Below are 24,798 nucleotides of genomic sequence, written 5' to 3'. Positions count from 1 at the left end.
CCGTACAGCTGCAGGGGTCCACCCTCACTCATCTCATTGTAAAACTGGGACCTTTGAAAGAATACGGCTTTTTCATCTCAGCATTTACAAACATCTCCCTTGAATGAGCTACTTTATCATCATCACTGCACGCAAGAGAGATGATTAATCCATTTTAATTAGTGATAGCACTGGGACTTCTACTAAGTTTGACCGCATTGCATGGCAATTTTACACCTTCAAATATTTTTACTCACACCACTATGTTGTCACTGTTACATCAGCTGCATTGTAAAGGAATCATAGGTAGAAAGGGGACCCCATTTGAAACACTCTCAGGTTCAAACCCTGCTAGCAGCTCCGTGTAGGTGGACTCCTGCAGAGTCTTTGGTGAGCTTCATCCTAGGTGCAGTGAACCACCCACAATGATCAGCTTGTAAGGTCGGGGCCTTCCTTGTGACAACTACTCTGATGATCAGAACAGTTGCTGAAATCATTCCCAGAAGTGTGAGCAGCCAGAGAAGCTTGAACTCAACCCTGTATTAAAATGTACACTCTCTGTCTCCACTTCTGCAAATGTGCTCAATAGCCATTCACATTGTTCCCTAAGAATTTAATAATCATGGACTAGTATGGGGCTAGAAACCAGACAAGGGCAGTCATTTAAAGATACATCCCTGTAAGAGAAGAATTTGGGCCCTGTGAATTTCCCGTGTTGCAGAATTTGGCTTCCAAAAACAGGGGCGGCTCTAGGCACCAGCGGGCCAAGCGCCCGCTTGGGGCGGCATCCTGGGGAGGGCGGCATTTGGCTCCGGTGGAGCTCCCGCCGGCATGCCTGCGGCAGGTCCACCGGAGCCCGGGACGAGCGGACCTGCCGCAGGCATGACTGCGGCGGTCCCGCCTTCCCGCGGCTCGGTTGAGCTCCCGCAGGCATGACCGCGGCAGGTCCGCTCGTCCCGGGCTCCGTGGACCTGCCGCAGGTATGCCGGCGGGAGCTCCACCGGAGCCAAATGCCGCCCTCCCCAGGATGCCGGACCGCGGGAAGAGGGGACCCGCCGCGGGACTGGGGAAGGGCGGCGCAGCGCTCCACGCTGCTTGGGGCAGCCTACTTTGTAGAGCCGCCCCTGTCCAAAAAGTAGCAGAGTACAGAAAGTTTCACACTGCCGTTGCTTGTTCTCTCTATTCACTCATACTGCACCGTGATCCTTTGTCCAATGAGGGTTTTGATCTGATCTGAATTGTTTTCAGGATGCAGTTTCTTGGAATTCTGCGGCTAAGTCATCCCACCCGCCATGGTCAAACCCATGGTAGAAGACTCTGGGGGAGGAAATCTCCATGAGACCCTAGCAGAGATACATCCACATCATCCTGGTACGGGGCCAAGAGGGAACAAAGCCACAAGGCCCACCCTCAAGCTCTACACATCCCCAGAGCACCGCAGAAGGCCAGGATTCTCCATGCAGAGGCCTTTTACCTCCAGACCAGCTCTAGCCCCAAATTCAGTTGAAGTCAATAGGAGCACTGGCTCCACAGCCCCACTGAAAATCAGCCCCCAGGTGTCCCCAGTTGGGCACAAGAAATGAAGTCACCCAAAAATCAGTAGCTGCTTTTGAGAACGTTGATCTCCCACTCTCCGTGCCTCAGTTTCCCCATCTGTAAAATGGAGATAATACTCCTCACCCACCTTGCTAAAGCACTTTGAATGACGAACACTTAGTAGTGCTTTTTGGAGAGACTGTAGAGAGAGAGGAACTTTCTTCAGACATGGATTAAAGAGACCTACCAGCAGCCATGTTGCTTCCCACCCCTTTGACTGAGTCCCTGGAATGCCCAGTGAAAATATGCCTCCACTGAACAATTCTAGACTGCCTTTACATCTCTCGTGGCCACTAAACTGCTCCTCAGTGGCACATTGGAAGAGCAGATGCCCCTGACAACACTGCCTGGGGTGGGGGGGGGGACAAGATACACTTATTACAAAGGAACATTGAGATGATCAGAAAGCCGGAGCCAGGGAACATCCTATAGTTTGGCAGCTTTTCCTGAAGAGAGTCAAGAGCTTTGATTCACTCTAAATTAGACTCTTCCTCAGTCACTCTGTGTGAGTGTGTGGATACAGAGAGAGAAAGTATATGGGTGTGTACCTATATGGGTAGGAAAAAGCAGGGAGAGGAGGCAGGGAGCAGAGACAGGCACTAGGGAAAGACACCCTTGGGGAATGGGAAGCAAGTGGGTTTGGGGAGGCAGAGCCAAAAAGGGACAGAAGGAAAGAAAGAGGCGGGGGGAGAAGAGAGAGAAAAGAGGGAGAGCTGGGGAATCTCAGGGGAAGAGCCCACAGGTCTCAGGGAAAGGGGTTGGAGGAGGTACAGAAGAAGAGACTAGAAAAGAATGAGAGAGAGAAGATGAAGGGGGAATGAAAATCATAACGAGAAGAAGGGATAAAGAAATGGCTCAAGGGGAGGAGAGAGCAAGACAAGTCACCACTTTATGATCCAGCCGGGCTAGTGGAGCCTGTTGTAATAATTTGGGCCTCGTACACCTACCCCAATTGTAAGCTTAACTTTAGATAAGTGGATAAAAAGTTGATCAAATGTTCCAATAACTCATAACAGGGAATGTTGATGAAAGGGAGACAGACTGAATGAGCCCAAACAGAAAGGCCAACTAGTAACTCAAGGACAGTGTTAAGATCATGCCTGGTCAACAAGAGAACTGTGGGGCTGGAAATCAACGGACCAAATCTGGTGTGTAGGAAATGAGGTCTAATTGGTGGACAAAATAATAAGGGGAAAGACTATTCCACCTATGGCTCCCTTTGGGGTCCATTTGAAAAAAGACCTTGTGGGGAGAATGAAGTGCTCTGACTAGCTGGGAGATGGGTGGACAGGAAAAAATGAGCTTCACCGCATGGCTGCCACATCCACCATCTCCTAGGGACCTCTTGGGCCTTCATGATCCTGATCCTGATGCCGAGAAATGTCCTGTCCAGACCAGGCCTTAGAGAGAGGGACCCAGATGACACAGCCACCTCCACTGGCTCTGGTCAAATCCCAAACACCACCTGGGATATAAGACTTTGGTTCCTTCTGTCACCACCACCCCCACCTTTGTGTGTCATTTTCCTTCCCTCCTATTTCTCCTCTTTCCTCTCCCTCTCCTTTTGCCTTCTGTTTAGTAAGAGTCTGGCTGAGCTGGCCAAGACTGCGTATTTTGCAACACTGCTATGAGCCTGTGACTAAAGAGGCAGCAAAAAGCAATGTTCTAAGCAGCCCAATGCTGGTACAAGTTTGCCAGGTCTCAGAGTGGCTGATCGGACTGTGTGCTGTGCCTTTAGTTTGCCAGCAGCAAGGCTGCAAGTGAAAGTCAACACCTGAAACTGAAGCTGCTTTTTCAGTCTTCCCCTTTTTGTGTGTTTTTGGCTTGTTCTGTCTTTTCGGAAACAGTATCCGTCTGCGACAACAGATCCAGCCCATCTCAACTAACTCCTTCTCTTTCCCAAAAACAAAGAAACAAACAAAAGCAAACAAAACCCCCAAAATAACAAAGGGAAAAACAAAGGACAGTTATTACCATCTTTAATACCATCAAAGAGACCGTCAGACAGGGCTTTTCCCTTCTAAAAACTCTCGATAGCAAAAGAATATTGTTCAAACAAAAGCCTCCCTCAAGATGCTACATTTCAAAAGTGTGAACTGTTTCCTTCTTGTTCTGTGTCTTTAATAAAAGGTTACAGAGATTTTTAATGGGGTGTTGGCTGTGGGACTGAGCAGACCAATGTCTGTGTGTTCCAAAATCCCAGGCCTTCTTTCACTGTTTAGTGCTGTACAGTGGCAGGAGTCATGTTAACACCTTTCAATCTCTAGGCCAATATATTCCATTAAACCGAATATAAAATCCTTCCAGGCTATGGCTGCCTCTCTCCCCCCAGCTCATACTAGGCCTTGGGAGAGCTGCATCGCCCAGCTGCCCCACACCCTCCCCTCTTAGTGCCGGCCCCACAGCCACCCTCCTCTACATCAACCTTGGGGTCAGCTACAACTCTGCCCCTCCTTCTCCTGCTCCCCACACCCCAAATCCAGGCTGCTGCCCAATCTCGCCAGTCATTGAATCATAGAATATCAGGATTGAAAGGGATCTCAGGAGGTCATCTAGTCCAACCCCCTGCTCAAAGCAGGACCAATCCCCAACTAAATCATCCCAGCCAGGGCTTTGTAAAGCCTGACCTTAAAAACCTCTAAGGAAGGAGATTCCACCACCTCCCTAGGTAACCCATTCCAGTGCTACACTACCCTCATAGTAAAAAAGTTTTTCCTAATATCCAACTTAAACCTCCCCCATTGCAACTTGAGACCATTACTCCTTGTTCTGTCATCTGCTACCACTGAGAACAGTCTAGATCCATCCTCTTTGGAACCCCCTTTCAGGTAGTTGAAAGCAGTTATCAAATCCCCCCTCATTCTTCTCTTCTGCAGACTAAACAATCCCAGTTCCCTCAGCCTCTCCTCATAAGTCATGTGCTCCAACCCCCTACTCATTTTTGTTGCCCTCCACTGGACTCCCTCCAACCTTTCCACATCCCTTTTGTAGTGTGGGGCCCAAACTGGACACAGTGTTCCAGATGAGGCCTCACCAATGTCGAATAGAGGGGAACGATCACGTCCCTTGGTCTGCTGGCAATGCTCCTACTTCTACAAATGTCGTTAGCCTTCTTGGCAACAAGGGCACTGTGACAGACCCAGACCAGTAGGGTACAGGAGTCTTGTAGAGGACAAATATACTGGTCACTGGATGAGTAGTTTTCTGTTCCCTGAGTGACCAGAGGCAGGGGCTGCACTAGAGTAATCAGGAACCTGCTAGAACCAATTAAGACAGGCAGGATAATTAAGACACCTGGAGCCAATTAAGAAACTGCTAGAATCAATTAGGACAGGCTAGCTAATCAGGGCACCTGAGTTTAAAAAGGACCTCACTTCAGTTTGTGGGGTGCATGCGAGGAGCTGGGAGCAAGAGGCATGAGGAGCTGAGAGTGAGAAGACATATTGCTGGAAGACTGGGGAGTACAAGCATTATCAGGCACCAGGAGAAAGGTGCTGTGGTGAGGATAAAGAAGGTGTTGGGAGGAGGCCATGGGGAAGTAGCCCAGGGAGTTGTAGCTGTCACGCAGCTGTACCAGGAGGCACCCTAGACAGCTGTAGTCCACAGGGCCCTGGGCTGGAACCCAGAGTAGAGGGTGGGCCCAGGTTCCCCCCAAACCTCCCAACTCCTGATCACACACAGGAGGAATTGACCTGGACTGTGGCTTCTACCGGAGGGGAAGGTCTCTGGTCTCTTTCACGACCCACATGGTGAATCTGTGAGGTGAGCAAATCCGCCAATAAGCGCAGGACCCACCAAGGTAGAGGAGGAACTTTGTCACAGGCACACTGTTGACTCATATCCAGCTTCTCGTCCACTGTAACCCCTATGTTTTTTTCTGCAGAACTGTTGCCTAGCCATTCGGTCCCTAGTCTGTAGCAGTGCATGGGATTCTTCTGTCCTAAGTGCAGGATTCTGCACTTGCCCTTGTTGAACCTCCAGCGTACCTACCACTCCGCCCAGTTTAGTGTCATCTGCAAACTTGCTGAGGATGCAGTCCACGGCACGCCATCCTCCAGATCATTAATGAAGATATTGAACAAAACTGGCCCCAGGACTGACCCTTTGGGCACTCCGCTTGATACCGTCTGCCAACTAGACATGGAGCTGTTGATCACTACTCGTTGAGCCCGATGATCTAGCCAGCTTTCTATCCACCTTATAGTCCATTCATCCACCCCATACTTCTTTTACTTGCCAGCAAGAATACTGTGGGAGACTGTATCAAAAGCTTTTCTAAAGTCAAGGAATAACACATCCACTGCTTTCCCCTCATCCACAGAGCCAGTTATATTGTCATAGAAGGCAATTAGGTTACTCAGGCGTGACGTGCCCTTGATGAATCCATACTGACTGTTCCTGATCACTTTCCTCTCCTCTAAGTGCTTCAGAATTGATTCCTTGAGGACCTGCTCCATGATTTTTCCAGGGACTGAAGTGAGGCTGACTTGCCCGTAGTTCCCTAGATCCTCCTTCTTCCCTTTTTTAAAGATGGGCACTACATTAGCCCTTTTCCAGTCATCCGGGACCTCCCCCAATTGCCATGAGTTTTCAAAGATAATGGCCAATGGCTCTGCAATTACATCCACCAACCCCTTTAGCACTCTCGGATGCAGTGCATCCGGCCCCATGGGCTTGTGCTTGTACAGCTTTTCTAAATAGTCCTGAACCACATCTTTCTTCACAGAGGGCTGGTCACCTCCTCCCCATGCTGTGCTGCCCAGTGCAGTAATCTGGGAGCTGACCTTGTTTGTGAAGACAGAGGCAAAAAAAGCATTCAGTATATTAGCTTTTTCCATATCCTCTGTCACTAGGTTGCCTCCCTCATTCAGTAAGGCGCCCACACTCTCCTTGACTTTCTTCTTGTTGCTAACATTCCTGAAGAAACCCTTCTTGTTACTTTTGACATCTCTTGCTAGCTGCAACTCCAAATGTGATTTGGCCTTCCTGATTTCACTTCTGCATGCCTGAGCAATATTTTCATACTCCTCCCTGGTCATTTGTCCAATCTTCCACTTCTTGTAAGCTTCTTTTTTGTGTTTAAGATCAGCAAGGATTTCACTGTTATTTACTATTCTTTCTACACATCGGGATGATTTGTTCCTGCAACCTCAATAAAGATAATTTAAAATACAGCCGGCTCTCCTGGACTGTTTTCCCCCTCACATTATTCTTCGAGGGGATCCTGCCCATCAGTTCCCCGAGGGAATCAAAGTCTGCTGTTCTGAAGTCCAGGGTCTGTATTCTGCTGCTCTCCTTTCTTCCTTGTGTCAGGATCCTGAACTCAACCATCAAATGGTCACTGCCTCCCAGGTTCCCATCTACTTTTGCTTCCCCTACTAATTCTTCCCAGTTTGTGAACAGCAGGTCAAGAAGAGCTCTACCCCTAGTTGGTTCCTCCAGCACTTGCACCAGGAAATTGTCCCCTACACTTTCCAAAAACTTCCTGGATTGTCTATGCACCACTGTATTGCTCTACCAGCAGATATCAGGGTGATTGAAGTCTCCCATGAGAACCAGAGCCCGCGATCCAGTAACTTCTGTTAGTTGCCAAAAGAAAGCCTCGTCCACCTCATCCCCCTGGTCTGGTGGTCTATAGCAGACTCCCGCCATGACATCACCCTTGTTGCTCACACTTCTAAACTTAATCCAGAGACTCTCAGGTTTTTCTGCAGTTTCATACCGGAGCACTGAGCAGTCATAGTGCTCTCTTACATACTGTGCAACTCCCCTACCTTTTCTGCCCTGCCTACCCTTCCTGAACAGTCCTTTCTTTACCACATCTCTACAATCCCTCTCGTCCTCTCCAGCCCACCTGCTCCAGGCCTTCATCACCCATCTCATTAACTCTTCCCTCCCACCACATCTCCTCTCATTCCCCTTTAGAGCCCGCTGTAAAATCATCTCATCCGTCAGACCAGCCCATTCTGGCTCCCTCCCCATCCCTACCCTGGCTCCCTCGCAGGTCCTACGCTAGAACTACCAAATTCCCCAAAAATGCATCTCTCAGGGCCACCCAAACCACATGCGAATTCAGCAAATCCTTTCAGCCGCACACAAAAAGGGAATGTTTTGTTTTGATTTAAAAGTCAAACCAGTCTGTTTGGACCATTCCACAGCAAAATGTTATCACTTTTCATTTTGAAATTGAGGCAACTTTAAAAAAAGGGAGGTGGGGTGGGGTTTGAAAAAACCCACAAACAACCTGAAAGGAAAAACCAAAACAATTTTGTTTCAGGAAAACCGAACCAATATTTTTTTTTTATTTCTCCGACTGGCCCCCCAAATTGAACCCGAGTGCAGCTCCTTGTTGAGTCTTTGCAAACTTCATCCCCACCTAGCTCTCTGGGCTCATTCCCCCGCCACTCTCCCAGCCATTCCCTTTGGGTCCTTCCCTGGCTCTCCCTTGCCAAACCCCTGCCATGCTACTCCTCAGACTAACATTGTTCTCCCTTTCTCCTGCCCCAAACTTCCCTCTCTTCCTTCAAGTTCCTCCTTAAACAAGATACTGCTCAGGAGAATGGGAAATAAAATAAACCAAGCACGAGATTCGCTGCTCTTTGGGGTCGGGCCTGTGCCCTCCCCTGTGTTGTACAGCCCCCAGCATGCCGTTGGGACCCAATAAATACCCATGGGTCCTGCGCTCTGACTGCCTTTTATTGCAGCCTTCAGGAATGGGATTTAATGTCTGTGAGTATCCTTAGGAAAGAATCTTCTCAGCTTTTTTATTCTCTCAGCCCAGGGCACCGATGCAGCTGTGGCTGGACTAGCAATTGGAGCGCCTCACGCTGAGACAGACGGCCAGTCCAATCTCATGCTTCAGGGATTCCATGGTCACTGAGGGGTGAGGAAGGGATTTTTTACCCATATGTCAGAGAACAGCAAAGCTGGCCAGGTGCATTGTGGGGATTTCACCTTCCCCTTTGCTGCAGCAAGAGGCAAGATACTGGAGTGGACTGACCCAGAATGGCTTTGTACCTTGTGGTCGAATCTCCTTTTCTCATGACACATTATACAGACAGGGTTTGTGGGGAGCCCCGGGGCTCCCTTGAATTAAAATTCCCAACAAAAGCCAAGAGCAATCCTCCCTTAATCCAATCTGGGGGGATGCAAACCCCAAGGGCCCTAGCCAGACAGCCCCAGCCCACCTTCCCTCTGTGATGTCAGCAGTGGCCCTGTGTCACAAAGGGGGTAGGCAGCCTGTGGCTCAGTGTACTCAGGGAGCTGGAGGAGGGAGCACACGGCTGTCTGGGCTCTGCTTTTCAGACCGTTGGGAGCATTTTTTGGAGTGTATAGCACCTGTTTACACAGAACTCGTGGAGGAATCCACCTCCTCACTTTCATCTGCGATTATATGTGAGACATCAAAATTCTTCTGTGGCTCGACCATCCCAGCACAGGGGTGAGGGACCTTTCCAGATACTCCACAGAGAAGGGGGATCTTCCAGGTTTTCTGCAGGCTGATCTGGGGGTAAGGGTGTGAAATTTTTGTGATTTGTGAAATAGAGGCCTAATTAGGAGATCTAATGGCCTCACAATCTGTGAATCTGTGAAACTCAGTGTGGAGTGAGGAACAGACTCTGGGTAACCTGCTTGCTCCCCCCCAGAATCAATAATGAGCATGTGGGGTGATCTGGAGAGCAGCTCAAACATACCACCAGGCTGACCCACGGCAGACGTCAGCCCTGGAAGGCAGAGGTGGGTGTGGCAGTGACTTCACAAGGGCCTTTGGCAGGAACTTAGCCTATTGGGCAAAGGTGGTGAGGAGGCTGTGACCTCACACAGCACCCTTAACCTCAGCCAGGCAGGCAGGGATGGAGGGTAGGGGGAAACCTCAGAGACCCCTGTAGCCTTGCTGCAGTAAGCCTGCTTCTTGCGGTCTCTCCTAGAGGACTAAGAGAGGATTTGTGGTCACACACCTGAGTACTAAGGAGGAGCTTCTTTGGGAGTGTTCTCCTTTCTGTGTTGATTTTGTGGAAAGCAGACATTCCCTTGTGTGGCAAATTGCCAGCACTATTATGATGGGATTCGTGCTCTCTCTTCTTTTTGGGGTGGGTGGGTTCAGGGCACCATTTCTTGCCCCTGAATTGGAATATTAATTGCCCCACTAGTGTCCTTGAGGAGGGGAGTGGAGGGGGAGGGACCTGGGCCCACCCTCTACTCCAGGTCCCAGCCCAGGGGCCCTGAGGATAGTGGTGAACCACTTGAACTGGCGCTTCCTTCCCCTGGGCTACTTCCTTCTCCTGCCCTTCAGCTTGTGGGGGGTGGGGCTTCCTGCCCTCCCTCTGCACAAGCCAGGTGCCCCTTACCTAGGGTCTTGGACTTCTTAGCCCACCACAGCACTCCTCCAAACTTACCTCTGCTTTCTCTTCAAACTGTTTTCTGCTCCAGTACCAATCCTTTCTGCTCCAACTCCCACACTGTCTTATTGAAGCAGGGGGGGTTTATCATGTGACTGACTGCAGGTGCTCTAATTGGCTTCAGGTGCTCTAGTTAATCTATAGCAAACTTTCTTCCCCTTACAGTGAATAAGGCTCCCTTGTAACACGCTCCTGCTGCCTTCTGGCCATGCTGTATCACACTGTGTAGAAGGTAAGATTCTCAGTGAGGGTTGGAACCTGTTTAGTTTGATTCATATGTTCCCAGCCGAGCTCTAGGCTCGTAAAACAGAAGGTAAGTTGGCAGAAAATGTCCCACCTCGGACTCCGCCTCTTCGTTACTGGGTACCTACTGGGTCTCAAAACATAATTATAAATAAGGAATCATTGTCGAGTGGGTGTCTTTCTAGTAGGGTCCTGCAGGGATCAGTTCTTGGATGTACACTAACATTTTGATCAGTGACTTGGAAGCAAATATACAATCATCACTGTAAAATCTGCCAATGACAGAAAGCTTGGGGGAGTGGTAAATAATGAAGAGAACATGTCACTCATACAGAGCCATCTGGATTGCTTTGTTACCTGAGCATAAGCAAATAACATACATTTTAGTATGTCCGAATGTAAAGGAAAAAAATATGAGCTATGTGTACAAGAGGAGGATTCTATCCTGGGAACTAGTGACCCTGAAAAAGACTTGGGGTCATGGCAGATAATCAGCTGACTATGAGCTCCCACTGAGACACTTTGGCCAAAAGGACAAATGCAGTCTTTGGACTCATACATAGCAGAATTACAGGTAAAAGTAGAGAGGTTCTATATCTCTGTATTGGGCACTGGTGTGACCACTACTGGGATATCATGTTCAGTTCTGGTGTCCACAATTTGAGACAGATGCTGATAAATTTGAGAGGGTTGAGAGAAGAGCCACAAGAATGATTAAAGGATTAGAAAACATGCCTTATAAAGATAGGTTCAAGGAGCTCAATCTATTTAGCTTAACAAAGAGAAGGTTAACAGATGAGCAGAAGGGAACAAATATTTCCTAATGGGCTCGTCACTAGAGCAGACAAAGATATAACAAGATCCAATGGCTGCGAATTGAAGCTAGACAAATTCAGACTGGAATAAGGCGATCATTTTGAACAGTCAGGGTTTGGAGCAATTAACCCAGAGTTGTAATGGATCCTCCACAACTAGCATTTTTTAAATCAAGATTGGCTGTTTTTCTAAAAGATGTGCTCTAATTCAAACAGGAATTATTTGGAGGGGAGTTCTATGGCCCACGTTATACAGACTAGATGGCCAGAGTGGATCTTCTGGCCTTGAAATCTATGACTCACTGAGGCATTTGGAATTTGTCCATTTTTCCTTCTCTTTTCCTCCCCTCCTCTTGAGGTGGGGCTGGAATAATGCACTGACAGAGATTCCCACCAGAATGATCTCCTGTTGTGACTAGTGCTGTCTTTTGGCCATGTGTTGAGAATGCGCAGCGTCCAGTCCCTGAGCGTCTCCACACTGATTGGGTGAGCTGGGGGTTATTACTGAGTTAAAAGGGATGAGACTCAAGTCATTGTTGGCTGAGTGCAGTGAGGCCTAACACTCAATTCAATGGCATTTCTTTGTCTGTCTGTAATGCAATAATTTTTGAAGACCGCATCCGATTGATTCCAAAATTGCAGGGAATTTCTAAGCATCAGTGGAAAAAACCTTGTTGATTTTAGTGACAAATGGAAACCACCACCCATACCCCCACCCCCAACACCCGGAAAGCTTGATCTCCACACTGTGCCCATTTACTTGGTGCTGCAGGTACAGGCACATTGTGACATCAGAGTTAACTCAGTCAGTCAATGCTAATTCTGTGCAGGTGATTTGCATAATTCAACCCCATTGGTTAAAAGGAATCAGCAAATGATCCTGCAGGTTTCAATAGGAGAGATGACCAAGCTGGCCATAGGGTTAGCATTTAAGGTCACGGTTGTTGGAGTGAGTGTGTGATGAGTGGCTGAATTACCTCGGACGTCACAATGTTACTGCTCAGGCTACTCTGCCTGCAGTGTCACATGAGCAGTGACTGTCAAGGGGAAGATTTTGTTGATCTGAAACTTAGAAAACAAGAAGAGCAGAAGAGGAATGACTTAGATGATTTGACAAGAAAATTTAGGTTTTGCGGCATTATCCAGTGCAATTGCTACTGGTTCAGAGCTAGAAACTGGGCCTACATAAACAAATAAGTGTCCAACCCTCTAGTTAGTCTCTTTTAATACTGAGTAAATAATTCATAAGAAATTATTGATATGATGAACTTTGCTGCCTTCTCTCCTTTAATGGAATATGAACAGTTTCATTCTCATGAATGTAGCAGTTCTCCTAAAATCAAGGTGAATAAAAATCAATGGTTGTTTCAAAACCAAGAAACTCAAAAAGAGATTTTTAAAAAATTAAATTGGATTATTTTTATTTAAATTAAAAACAGGTTTTTGAGTTCAATAACAATTTCATTCAAATTTCAGAAACTGACTGGGAGTGGAAAAAGAAGGAAAACTTGTTTTCCTCTTCCAGTCTATAAATAAATACTAGACGTGAGGGGATCAGATCTATTAGTTCTAAAATCTGACAGACACGATGACCAGATACAATCAGTTCATTTCACTAACTGCAGATACTTCTTTAAATCACTTAGTTTTAAATGAAAAATATGTTTTATAAATCCAGCATACTGAAGGTAGTTTTATTCAATTAATAAACACATTAAAAATGCACAAAAACAGCATTTTCAAGTGCATTTGAATTTCCATCGAAACAGTGCGTATACAAATCACAAGTAAAAAATCTATCATCGTCTAGGAAATAAATGTTTCATTTGCCATTTTGCAACATAATAAAAGTGTAAACATTAGATACAAGAAATGTAAATTAAGCCATATAACTGCTTAAATAAATGTACATAGATGTACTGTCATGGTTAGCAAAAGAAAAAGCACCAAATTTAGTGTAAAATACTATATTTAGTTGCAAATCAAAATTTTTAATGGTTCTCAACTAATGAGAATCACCCTGTCATTAGGAAAATAACTAAAAAATACACATGCAAAACATGATTAAAATCAATGGTGTAACTCAATCCTCCTGGATGTCTACTTCTGGGATTCTGAACTTTGGAGGCCAGACTGAAACCCTCGTTGACTAGGAACAGCCAAGAACCTAGTAACAAAGTCCAGTCCTGCTAGCATCCAAGACTCTAAATCTAAGGAACAATTGAAGGTAGTAGACGATTGAGGGGTGCTGAGAATTTCCAAACCCAAAGATGTGATATTGGCTCTGGATAGGGGAGAAGCAGGAAGTCACCAGGGATTTCTCCTGAAATTATTTTAAGAGATTCTAATAAATGTAGGCCTTAACATAGGTTATCAAATTCAAATTTAATTTTAAGCAGGTTTATTTTTAATAAAAAAACCCTCTGGTGAGTTTAATTTAAAAAAACAACCAATTCCTATTTTAAAAATCCTCTATTGTTAATCCACCTGGCTAGGGATGGAAAAGCCTCCTGGCTCATTTCCCACCCAGGAAGGGCTGAGCCGCAATCCAAGGTCCAGGACTGGGCTCCTCACTCTGTACTGGACTGAAAGCCTAGATCTAAACTCTAGGAATTTGGATCTGGCCATTGATGGCCCAGTGCTGCACAGCACTCACAGAGCGGCTTTTCCTGGGTAAATCTCACAGCGCTTTACAATAGTGAGTAAGTATTAGATCCTCATTTTACTGCTGGGGACTGAAACACAGAGAGGGGAAATGGCTTGCCCAAGGTTCCATAAGTCAATAGGAAAACGACCAATGAAAGCCAGGAGTCCTGACTCCCAATCCCCTGCCTCAGTAGCTCCAGCAGGTCACACTCCCTCTCGGCGCCAGGGAGACTGGGAAGAATGTCCTGCTTGCAATTGCCATCTCTGGAAAGGAATGTTCCTCTAGTGATCAGTGCAGGGTCCTGGACACAGGCCTCCTGGGCTCCATCCCTGCCTCTGTCACTGCCCAGGCCACATTCTTCTGTCAGTGGGGTTGGAGTCCCTCCCCTATAGGCCTTGGGTTGTCAGGCTTCAGGAATGTGTGTGAGGTGCTAGGAGACCTTGAGACGGGAGGTGTCCTGCCCGCGGTATGTCAGTGATCTGGACCCCGGCTGCTTGCCTGAGTTTATCCATCCTTTAGCAGGGCATTGTGCAGCTCCCTTTCCAGCACCTCTTTGTGTGGGAGAGCGAGGAAGTGGGCGAGGGACAGACCAACGCTGAGCATCTGCCACCCATCACTGCGCCATCTAGAGCTAGTGAGTGGCATGGAGCATTTCCTCAGAGGCTTCTCTGTTCTGCTTGGGGAGGGGCAGAAATGGGGGCAGGGGATCTCCTCCAAGTGAGACTAGATTTATTAACACAGCCCCATGTAGCCCTTCACTTTGGGCCTGGGCAGCATGTTACTTGCAGGGTGTTCTCCAGAGCCACCTCCAGTATGGTGGAAATAGCCCAGCAATACAGCTCCCCGCCCTTCCCTTGTAGGAGACTGTTCCCCAGACTGGGGTTGTGGGTTTTCATCTGCTGAAAACCCACAACCCCAGTCAGTGGGAACTGAGGGGGACTCATGCCTCATATGATTGGGACCTTGTGAAGTTTAGCTGGGGACGAGTTCCCAGAGGAAGCTCAGACGCCTTCCCGGGTTCTGTTCTTTCTCTAACCTGGGAGGGCCTGTTATCTGTGGGGGAGGAGGGAGCTGCTTGTCCAAACAGACTGAAAACCCCACTGCTCTGAAAGGATGAGACTCCCCCGGTGTCACAGTACCTCAGTGGGGAGGGGGAGCTTTGGGAGCAGCCTGTGCTGTGAGCTGCTGCCAGTGTGTGTACATTGCAGTCCCTGTGCCCCGTGGTGGGGCATGCAGCGAGGGGGTGCTGCCCCAGCAAAAAGGGAGGTGGGGGCAGAACAGGCAGGCCCCTTAGTGAGAGGCTGCCTTTTCCTCAGATTCATGGCTGGTCCCTACTCAGTTCCAGGCTCAGTCAGATGCTGGGGAAGAAGGCTGCGGAGGTGGCTCCAGAGCCAGTGGGAAGCAGCTGCTGGCTCCCCAGGAGGAGAGAGGCCCCTCTGTCCCCGCTGGCGGGGAAGCAGCTTGTGGCCAGGCCAAGCGGTGCAATTACCTGGCATTTTGGAGAAGGAAGACACCTTCTGGGCCAACATGGATGTGGCCCAGGGTGCAGCTGTGCAGGAGGGACCCAGGGCAGGGAGCCAGGCAAGGTGGCTCAGGGGCTTCCTCTCCAGAAAGCAGAGGAGCCAGGAGCACAGTGCCAGGGCCTAGGAGGAGCCATCCCCCTGCCTGGCCCCCAGCCTGTCCACGGCAGGAGATTGGCCACCGCTGCTCTAGCACTAGCAGCTCTGCCTGTTCCCCAGGGACCAGCAAGACAATCCAATCCTGCTCCAGGGCATGTCACTTTGGCCTCCTAAATTAGGGTTGACACCCCTGTGTCCCTGAAGGAAACAGCCCCGAGACCCCACAGGATCAATGGGGAGAATCCTCAAAGCGCTGAGCCCAAGACCCTCAGACCTGTCCCAACGCCCTCCAGACAGGACAGGAGTGCTGAGTTCCAGTGTCCGTAAGCGGAGAAGAAGGTGTTAAATGTTCCATGTCCTCTCCCTGCTGGGGTGGGAAGCAGGTTCTGGGAGTCGCCCTGGCATTGCTGCTGCTAACACGGCTTTCTCCCTGCTCCCAGCACTTGCAGCTGTGGATCTGCTCTCCCCGGGCACAGGAGAGGAGCCGAGCTGAGAGAGCCAGCGCCCAGCTCTTCATGTTCTATCGACTCAAAGCCATCACCGAGGTGAGCAGCACAGACCCTGCTGTCCCCCACAGCACTCACGGGGGGAGGGGGGGTGATACAGACACAGCTGGGCTCGCCCCAACCCATGCCCTGATTTTCTGTTCAGTGGCCCATTAGGACCGGAAACCCATGGCAGAGCAGGGCTACGTGGCTGGGCTGCTGACAAGCCAGGCCTTTGATGTTCAGGAGGCCACCAGATACTGGGCATCTCAGGCTCTCTACTGGCTCTTCACGCCTTGCAAAGGTAAGATGGAGCAGAAGCAGTCACCACTTCTCAGCCCTCACAGCCCCGGCCGTTACCTAGCGAGCAGGGCTACAGGGAGAACATGGTGCCTTCATCCCATCCCTGACCAGAGGGACACAGAGTAGAAGTGGGTTGTTACCTACCAGGCTGACCTGGCATCTGCCCTTCACCAGGTGTCTGGGACCATCTGGGACCACCCCTGATCCCACCCCAGCCCCAAAACACCACCTACAGCAGAGTGATAGGTGGGCAGTTGGCCCAGGAGCCAGCTGAGAGCTCACCCTAGCTGGGCGTTCCCAGCTGCGGCTGGATACTTAGATCCAGGGCCGGCTCCAGACCCCAGCGCGCCAAGCGCGCGCTTGGGGCGGCATGACTGGTCCAGCGGCTCCGGTGGACCCTCCGCAGGCACGTCTGCAGGAGGTCCCCCGGAGCTGCGGGTCCGGCGACCACCAGCACGCCCCCCGCGGCGTGCCGCCGTGCTTGGGGTGGCCAAATTCCTAGAGCCGCCCCTGCTTAGATCCCACTCTGGTGCTGAAGGAGCCCAGGCGTGCTGTCACAAGATGAGGTACAGCTGGGATATCCGGGGGTGTGTGTGTGTGGCAATGGGCAGTGGGATTGGGACCCTTAGTGCGATGGAGCTGGCTCAGAGCTGGGGGTTTCAAGGTACCAACCCCCCCTCAGCTCAGTCACTCGCTAGGAGAGTTTATCCATGGCCTCCGCCCGGCCATATGAACGCTGACTTGTTTCTGAGCTTGCCCAGCTCCTCCTGGCCCTTGTCTGCCAGACACCCACAGCGGGGGTAGGGTCTCAGCCCCTGCTTTGTCTCCACAGGTGCAGGATCTGCACACGGCTCTTTCCTCCACACTGAGACCACCCCAGGGGAGACGGCTGAGTGACACGAAAAGAGACATCCTGCACCTGCTGGCCCGACAGCACACCAAGGCTGCAGTCAGCATCCTCCTGCAGATGCCCTGGCCTTACGAGCGGTGAGCGCCGGCCCCGGAGAAAGGATAGAACACCCCCCTCCAGCCTCCGAGCCCCCCTTTAATGGGGGTCACTCCACAGCACCATGGTTACACGTAGCACAGACCCTCCCCTTGCACACAGGCCCCCAGGGAACAGCCCTGCCCCGGCATGTGTCACCATTTCCCTCCCTGTCCCTTGGAGGGCTCCGTGTGCTCTGGGACTCCCTGCTCAGGGCTCCCCCAGCTGAGCTATTCCTAACACAACTGTCACCCTCCACCACTTCGTTCTGTGCTAACCCTTCCCGGTTCGGCTGTGCAATGGCTTGGCTGGCTGGAGGCCAGAACAGTCTTCCAGGAACCCCCCCATCAGAACACAGAGCAGGAGAGACCCCATGTGAGCAGGGTCACCCCCTCTGTCAGCATGGCCCCCCGCTCCTGGCAGGGCATCCCTCCAGGCTGAGGCAGGAGAGGGGCCAGCCTAACTGCATCGCCCCCACAGATGCCCCTACACTGAGCATGTCCCCGCAGGGGCACCCCCTCCCCCCAATGCCCTTTCCCTTTCCCCCCCTGAAATGCCCTTTCCCCCCTGGAATCCCAGCCTGGTATCTTCCCCATCCCCACACACTTTTAGATGCCTCATCCCACTCCCAGAGGCTGGTCTTCTCCAATTCACCAGCCTGCCATGTTCCCCTGGGCCAACAGAGCCTCTCCGGCATCCTGCCCAGAGCCAACAAGCACAGCGCCCATTTTACAACCTTCTCCAACCCCCCCACCCCAGAGGCATGGCGTGGTCAGACCTGGAGCCTTGTTTCTTCTGAACCCCCCATCCCCTTCCCCATGGGGAAGGAGCTCCTGCTCTCCTTGCCCACAGCCCCCACTCTGTGCCCCCCCAGCTCAGGAGATCCAGCCCAGCACCTAGCCCTAGCCCCTCCCCCCAAGGGTGGGCACCTCCTCACACACACCAGCCCCCACCCCTACGCCTGGAGTCACTGCTTTCCCCCATGGGGGCTCTAACCCTAGCCGCTCTGGTTCCCATCAGGAGAAGGCAACAAGGGAGGGAGGGGGGCTCCTGAGTTGGGAGAAGTGAGTCTGGCCACCTCCGCCCGTCCCTTGCTGTGACACAGCGCCCCCTGGCAGTGCCCAGGCAGGAGGGTATGAACCTCTTAGGACTGGCCAGTGCCTGAAAGGCCTTGAGGTCAGCCACCAGCAGGCTCAACCTGCTGCTTCTGGCCCGTCACCCCTCGCAGGGCATCATCCCCGGTGTGCACCAACTGGGCCCGTCCTCTGTGTTAATTCCTTCCCTGCCGTCCCTCTGTCCGTCACAGCCAGGCCAAGGCCATCTGGAGATTCCTAGGTGCAGACCCCACGCTGACCAGGGAGGTACTGCACATCCTGAGGTGTGACAGCCCGTAGAAGGGCCAGGCTAATGCTAGACAGAGCCAGGACAGGAGCTGCCCCCAGCCAGCCCGGCTGCCCCTGGCGGTAAGTTCCCAGCGCTGGCATTCAGCCCTCTTTCCCGGCTGCATTCTGCACACGGCCACGGCCTTCTGACTGTATCTTGTTCCCTTCCAGACCACACGCGGCCTGTGGGAGCTGGTCGGGGCCCTGGGGCAAGCGGACAGGCTGGAGGGACTCGAGGACGACCTGTTCGCCTCTTGCTTCCTCACCATCGCCTACTCCCCGGCACGGCACCTCTCGGGAGCCCAGCAGGACCTGCCCAGTGACGCCAGTCCCCATTGGTAACGTGTGCGGCTGATGGATTCCAGCACCTACGCAGTGTCTGTGCCAGCCCCGAGGAGGGGGAAGTTTCCTGCTTGGATCCTCGTTGTCCAGGGACCCCTGACGCCTTCGGGGGACTGAGGGTTCAGATCAGCCAGGCTTCTCGTGCTCAGGAGAGGGCAGAGCTGCCCTCGGATACTCCTGGAGCCAGAGAGCTCCTCAGAATGGGCAGCTCATGGGGGCAGGGCTCAGAGCAGAACAGTGTTCAGGGGGGCACTACATGTACTTTTCTCTCCAGGGTCAGTTTCCTGGGCTGGGGGTGTGTGTGTGCAATTTTCACGTCTTTGAAGGAGAGTGTAGGTCACATCTGAAGACACTGCACCCCCCCCCCCACCTACAGCTCCACATTTGGCAGCGGAGGAACCAAAGGCAGAAGTGGGGCAGCTTCTATTCTCACCCTGATCCCTTCAGTGATGCAGCAAGGGAGTCCTGCCCCCCCCACCCCGCCCAGAGAGCAGGCATCCCCGCATCACCATCTCCTGCCCCCTTCTCTTCCCAGCATGGCCGTGCAGGCCCTGGCGCGGGTGCTGCACCTCAGGGGCAGTCAGCCAGCTGTGGAGCTCATGGACCAGGAGCGAGGCTGGCAGCTGCTAGAGGAGGCCCAGCCCAAGGGGTTCGCTCTCCTTAGCAGGTGAGGACAGAGGCTGCAGGAGTCACGTTCTCGCTCTGGAGCCCAGTGGGGCAGAGATGGGAGGGGGTGGCCGGGACCAGGCTGGATTCCGGCATGTGCAGGGTTGTCATGCACACGTCAGAACGAGCTCTTGTTCTCTGCCAGGGCCATGGTGACCCACCCAAAGCAGGTCCCGAGGAGCATCCCGTGGCTCCTTCTTCCCAGCCTCCAGGCCAGCCAGGAGGGCGAACGCATGGCCTGCACTGTCCTGTTGGCAGAGGTGAGCCTGGAGGATCAGGGAGGGGGGCGGGAGCATTAACAAGGCCCAGAAGCCGATGGAACAGGAGGCCAATAGCTGGTCAGCCAATGAGAGATGGTCCCGGTGGTGTATTGCTTGTAAATTAGTCCCTCTGCTGGGGGCTCTGTGGTGGGGTTTGGGAGCACCCCACTGGAACCAGAGGGAGCTCTCTGCCCTGCTCGTGTCGCTTCTGTTAAGCTCAGCTGAAGCCAGCCTCTCGTGAACAGCAGTCGGTACGGATGTAAGTCACCCCCTGGCCCCTGATCATACTCCCTTCCTCTTCCTCCAGCCAGGCTAGGACCCACTGGCCTCGCCCAGCCCTCTCTGACAGATCGCCATGGGGCCTGCTCTGCTTGGTACTTACATCCTCCAAGAACCTTCTCGCCTGCAGGTCCAGCGGGACGGCGACGTGCGCCTTCAGAGACGCCTTGGGGTCCCGCAGCATCCAGCAGAGCCCTTCCATGGCATCCAGAACGGCGCGGGGGTCGCAGCATTCACACACGGCGCAGACAAAGCTCCCCGGGATCTGGTCTCGTTTCTTCCTGACCTGCAGAGAAGGGGTTGGACGCCACTCGGTGAGCAACGCTCTGTCAGCCTGAGTGGAACCACAGTCCGGGCAAGTCAGCCTACAGCCCAGTCTGCTCCACAGGAGCCATGGGTGGCGGAGAAGGGGAACCAGGAGCTTCCCACCCAGCCCTCTCTGCCTAGTATCCTGCCATTCCAGACCCACCTTGTCCAGTTACTGCATTCCTGAGGCCGTGCAGCGCTCTGCCTCGAATGTGGATGTTGCTGTCCTGTCCACTGCAGCATGGCCTACACATCCTGCTTTCACATGGCCTCAGGCTCATTCTCCATCAGTAGGGGGCTGCCGATGAACTAAAGGGACCGAAAGGAGCTGTCAGAGGGCTGGGCGAGGCCAGTGGGTCCTAGGCTGGCAGGAGCAAGGAGAAGGGCGTATGATCAGGGGCCAGGAGATGACTTAGATCCGTACTGACTGCTGTTCACGAGAGGCTGGCTTCAGCTGAGCTTAACAGAAGTGACACGAGCAGGGCAGAGCGCTCCCTCTGGTTCCAGTGGGGTGCTCACAAACCCCACCACAGAGCCCAGCCTGAGGGATTAAGTTACAAGCAATACACCACCAGGACCATCTCTCATTGGCTGAGCAGCTATTGGCCTCCTGTTCCATCAGCTTCTGGGCCATGTTAACCCTCCCCCGGTCCTCCAGGCTCACCTCTGCCAACAGGACAGTGCAGGCCATGCGTTCGCCCTCCTGGCTGGCCTGGAGGCTAGGAAGAAGGAGCCACGGGATGCTCCTCAGGGCCTGCTTTGGGTGGATCACCATAGCCCTGGCAGAGAACAAGAGCTCGTGCTGACATGTGCATGACAACCCTGCACATGCTAGAATCCGGCCTGGTCCCGGCCACCCCCTCCCATCTCTGCCCCACTGGGCTCCAGAGCGAGAACGTGACTCCTGCAGCCTCTGTCCTCACCTGCTAAGGAGAGCGAACCCCTCAGGCTGGGCCTCCTCTAGCAGCTGCCAGCCTCGCTCCTGGTCCATGAGCTCCACAGCTGGCTGACTGCCTCTGAGGTGCAGCACCCGCACCAGGGCCTGCACGGCCATGCTGGGAAGAGAAGGGGGCAGGAGATGGTGATGCGGGGATGCCTGCTCTCTGGGCGGGGTGGGGGGTAGGACTCCCTTGCTGCAGCACTGAAGGGATCAGGGTGAGAATAGAAGCTGCCCCACTTCTGCCTTTGGTTCCCCCGCTGCCAAATGTGGGGGGTGGGGGGGAAGTGTCTGCAGATGTGACCTACACTCTCCTCCAAAGATGTGAAAATTGCCCCCCCCCACCAACCCAGGAAATTGACCCTGAGGAGAAAAGTACATGCAGTGCCCCCCTGAACACTCTGCTGCTCTGAGCCCTGCCCCCATGAGCTGCCCACTCTGAGGAGCTGTCTGGCTCCAGGAGTATCCGGGGGCAGCTCTGCCCTCTCCTAAGCACGAGAAGCCTGGCTGATCTGAACCATCAGTCACCCAAAGGCGTCAGGGGTCCCTGGACAACGAAGATCCAGGCAGGAAACCTCCCCCTCCTCGGGGCTGGCACAGACACTGCGTAGGTGCTGGAATCCATCAGCCCCACACGTTACCAATGGGGACTGGCGTCACTGGGCAGGTCCTGCTGGGCTCCCGAGAGGTGCCGTGCCGGGGAGCAGGCGATGGTGAGGAAGCAAGAGGCGAACAGGTCGTCCTCAAGTCCCTCCAGCGTGTCCGCTTGCCCCAGGGCCCTGAAAAGCTTCCACAGGCTGCGTGTGGTCTGGAAGGGAACAAGATACAGTCAGAAGGCCGTGGCCGTGTGCAGAATGCAGCCGGGAAAGAGGGCTGAATGCCAGCGCTGGGAACTTACCGCCGGGGGCAGCCGGGCTGGCTGGGGGCAGCTCCTGTCCTGGCTCTGTCTAGCGTTAGCCTGGCCCTTCTCCGGGCTGTCACACAGCAGGATGTGCAGTACCTCCCTGGTCAGCGTGGGGTCTGCACCTAGGAATCTCCAGATGGCCTTGGCCTGGCTGTGACGGACAGAGGGACGGCAGGGAAGGAATTAACACAGAGGACGGGCCCAGTTGGTGCACACCGGGGATGATGCCCTGCGAGGGGTAACGGGCCAGAAGCAGCAGGTTGAGCCTGTTTGTGGCTGACCTCAAGGCCTTTCAGACACTGGCCAGTCCTAAGAGGTTCATACCCTCCTGCCTGGGCACTGCCAGGGGGCGCTGTGTCACAGCAAGGGACGGGCGGAGGTGGCCAGACTCACTGCTCCCAGCTGGGGTGGGGGGCCCTCCCTCCCTTGCTGCCTTCTCCTGATGGGAACCAGAGAGGCTGTGGTTAGAGCCCCCATGGGGGAAAGCAGTGACTCCAGGCGTAGGGGTAGGGGCTGGTGTGTGTGAGGAGGTGCCCACCCTTGGAGGGGGGGAGGCGCTAGGGCGAGGTGCTGGGCTGGATCTCCTGAGCTGTGGGGGCACAGAGTGGGGGTTGTGGGCAAGGAGAGCAGGGGCTCCTTCCCCATGGGTCAGGGGATGGGGGGTTCAGGAGGAACAAGGCTCCAGTTCTGGCCACACCATGCCTCTGGGGTAGGGGGTTGGAGAAGGCTCTAAAATGGGCATTGTGCCTGTCGGCTCTGGGCAGGATGCAGTTAGGCACTGCTGGCCCGGGGGAACCTGGCAGGCTGGTGAATCGGAGAAGACCAGTCTCTGGGGGTGGGATGAGGCATCTAAAAGTGTGCGGGGATGGGGAGGATACCAGTCTGGGATACCCGGAGGAAAGAGATCATTTCCCAGCTGGGGGGAGGGGGTGCCCCTGCGGGGAAATGCTTAGTGTAGGAGACAGGGCGGAATCTGGAGACAGGGCACATTTCCCAGGGAGTGAGCCGGGCAAGCCAGACCCCTGGGATCAAAGCCTGCAAACCATTACAGGCCATGCCAGCGGCTGCCCTGCAGACAGGGGTTGGATGGGTCCCATTGATCAATGATGGTGAGAAGGGACGTCTCCCCTCCGCATCCTCCCTCGTGCCCCAGGAATTCTAGGCACGGGGCAAGATGGAGCTGCCCGAGATGTCCAATGCCCAGCCATTCCTTGGCCCTGTACGTCTGAGTCTCTCTCTCTCAACACCACCTCCGTGACGCCCGCCAGCTGGTCAGCACACTCCCCCTTCTCCAGCAGGCCCACCAGCAGGGTGAAGCTGAAGGACGTGAGGTCACGCGACCGCAGGTGTTTCACGATGAGCTGCAGGGAAAGGCACAGGCTGAGTGTGAGCAGTGAGCCCCGGCCCGGGGAGGTGGGTTTGCTCTTCAGGGAACGGGGACAGAGGCACTGGCAGCCTGTGCCCAGGGCTATGTGAGTGGGCATTGGAGCCCATACCCAGGAATTTCCATCTGCCGGCTCCCCATTCTGTCTCTCTCTCTCCAGCCACAGTCTCCTTTACTCACCATAGCAACACGGGCAGGGCTCTCTCGGCAGCTAGCATCCTTCTGCGTCTTGCTCAGCACGGTCGCCACCGCCCCTGTCTTGGTGTGCACGGTGGCTGCACAAGAAACCAACAGTGCTCAGGCAGAGCTCTCAGGGCCAGATTCTTCCCCGCCCCCATCGAGCCAGGTCAGAGGTGCCAAAGAGCCAGACTCCGGCCGCAGCTGGGAACGCCCAGCTAGGGTGAGCTCTCAGCTGGCTCCTGGGCCAACTGCCCAATTATCACCCTGCTGTAGAAGGTGTGTTGGGGCTGGGGTGGGATCAGGGGAGGTCCCAGATGGGCCCAGGCACCTGGTGAAGGGCAGATGCCAGGTCAGCCTGGTAGGTACCAACCCACTTCTGCTCTGTGTCCCTCTGGTCAGGGCTGTGATGAAGGCACCACGTTCTCCCTGTAGCCCTGCTCGCTAGGTAACGGCCGGGGCTGTGAGGGCTGAGAAGTGGCGACTGCTTCTGCTCCATCTTACCTTTGCAAGGCATGAAGAGCCAGTAGAGAGCCTGAGATGCCCAGTATCTGGTGGCCTCCTGAACATCGAAGGCCTGGCTTGTCAGCAGCCCGGCCATGTAGCCCTGCTCTGCCATGGGTTTCCAGTCCTAATGGGCCACTGAACAGAAAATCAGGGCATGGGTTGGGGTGAGCCCAGCTCTGTCTGTACCTTCCCCTTACCCCCATGAGTGCTGTGGGGGGCAGCAGGATCTGTGCTGCTCACCTCGGTGATGGCTTTGAAGCGATAGAACATGAAGATCTGGGCGCTGGCTCTCACAGCTCGGCTCCTCTCCTGGGCCCGGGGAGAGCAGATCCATGGCTGCAAGTGCTGGGGAGCAGGGAGAAAGCCGTGTGAGCAGCAGCAATGCCGGGGCGACTCCCAGAACCTGCTTCCCGCCCAAGCAGGAAGAGGACATGGAGTATTTAACCCCTTCTCCTCCGCTTCTGGACACAGGAGCTCAGCGCTCCTCTCCTGTCTGGGAGGCGTTGGGACAGGTCTGAGGGTCTTGGGCTCAGCGCTTTGAGGATTCTCCCCATTGATCCTGTGGGGTCCCGGAGCTGTTTCT

General features: G+C 53.4%; 2 protein-coding genes across 8 annotated transcripts in view; both read left to right on the top strand.

The window, feature by feature from the left end:
* Positions 1 to 24,798, top strand: part of LOC120396362 (maestro heat-like repeat-containing protein family member 1) — a 393,738-nt gene that overhangs the window by 197,303 nt on the left and 171,637 nt on the right. The window lies entirely within an intron of this gene.
* Positions 8,961 to 24,798, top strand: part of LOC120396363 — a 38,891-nt gene continuing 23,053 nt past the window's right edge. For 6 of the 7 annotated variants that reach the window (XR_005593081.1, XR_005593082.1, XR_005593080.1 and 3 more), the window contains exons 1-8: positions 8,961 to 9,085; positions 10,140 to 10,206; positions 14,199 to 14,313; positions 15,739 to 15,843; positions 15,950 to 16,087; positions 16,919 to 17,073; positions 23,446 to 23,560; positions 23,692 to 23,931. Coding sequence is in view for 4 of the 7 variants with exons in the window: in XM_039521153.1 (XP_039377087.1) it covers positions 16,022 to 16,087; positions 16,919 to 17,073; positions 23,446 to 23,560; positions 23,692 to 23,931 (576 nt within the window). In the remaining 3 variants the exon portion in view is untranslated. The remainder of the gene's footprint in view (positions 9,086 to 10,139; positions 10,207 to 14,198; positions 14,314 to 15,738; positions 15,844 to 15,949; positions 16,088 to 16,918; positions 17,074 to 23,445; positions 23,561 to 23,691; positions 23,932 to 24,798) is intronic. The other variant, XM_039521155.1, reaches the window with a different exon arrangement.

This window comes from Mauremys reevesii, linkage group 2, assembly GCF_016161935.1.
Source record: "Mauremys reevesii isolate NIE-2019 linkage group 2, ASM1616193v1, whole genome shotgun sequence".
Classification (NCBI taxonomy): domain Eukaryota; kingdom Metazoa; phylum Chordata; order Testudines; family Geoemydidae; genus Mauremys; species Mauremys reevesii.
Note: the sequence above shows the minus strand (reverse complement) of the source record. Positions and strands in the feature narration are given on the sequence as shown.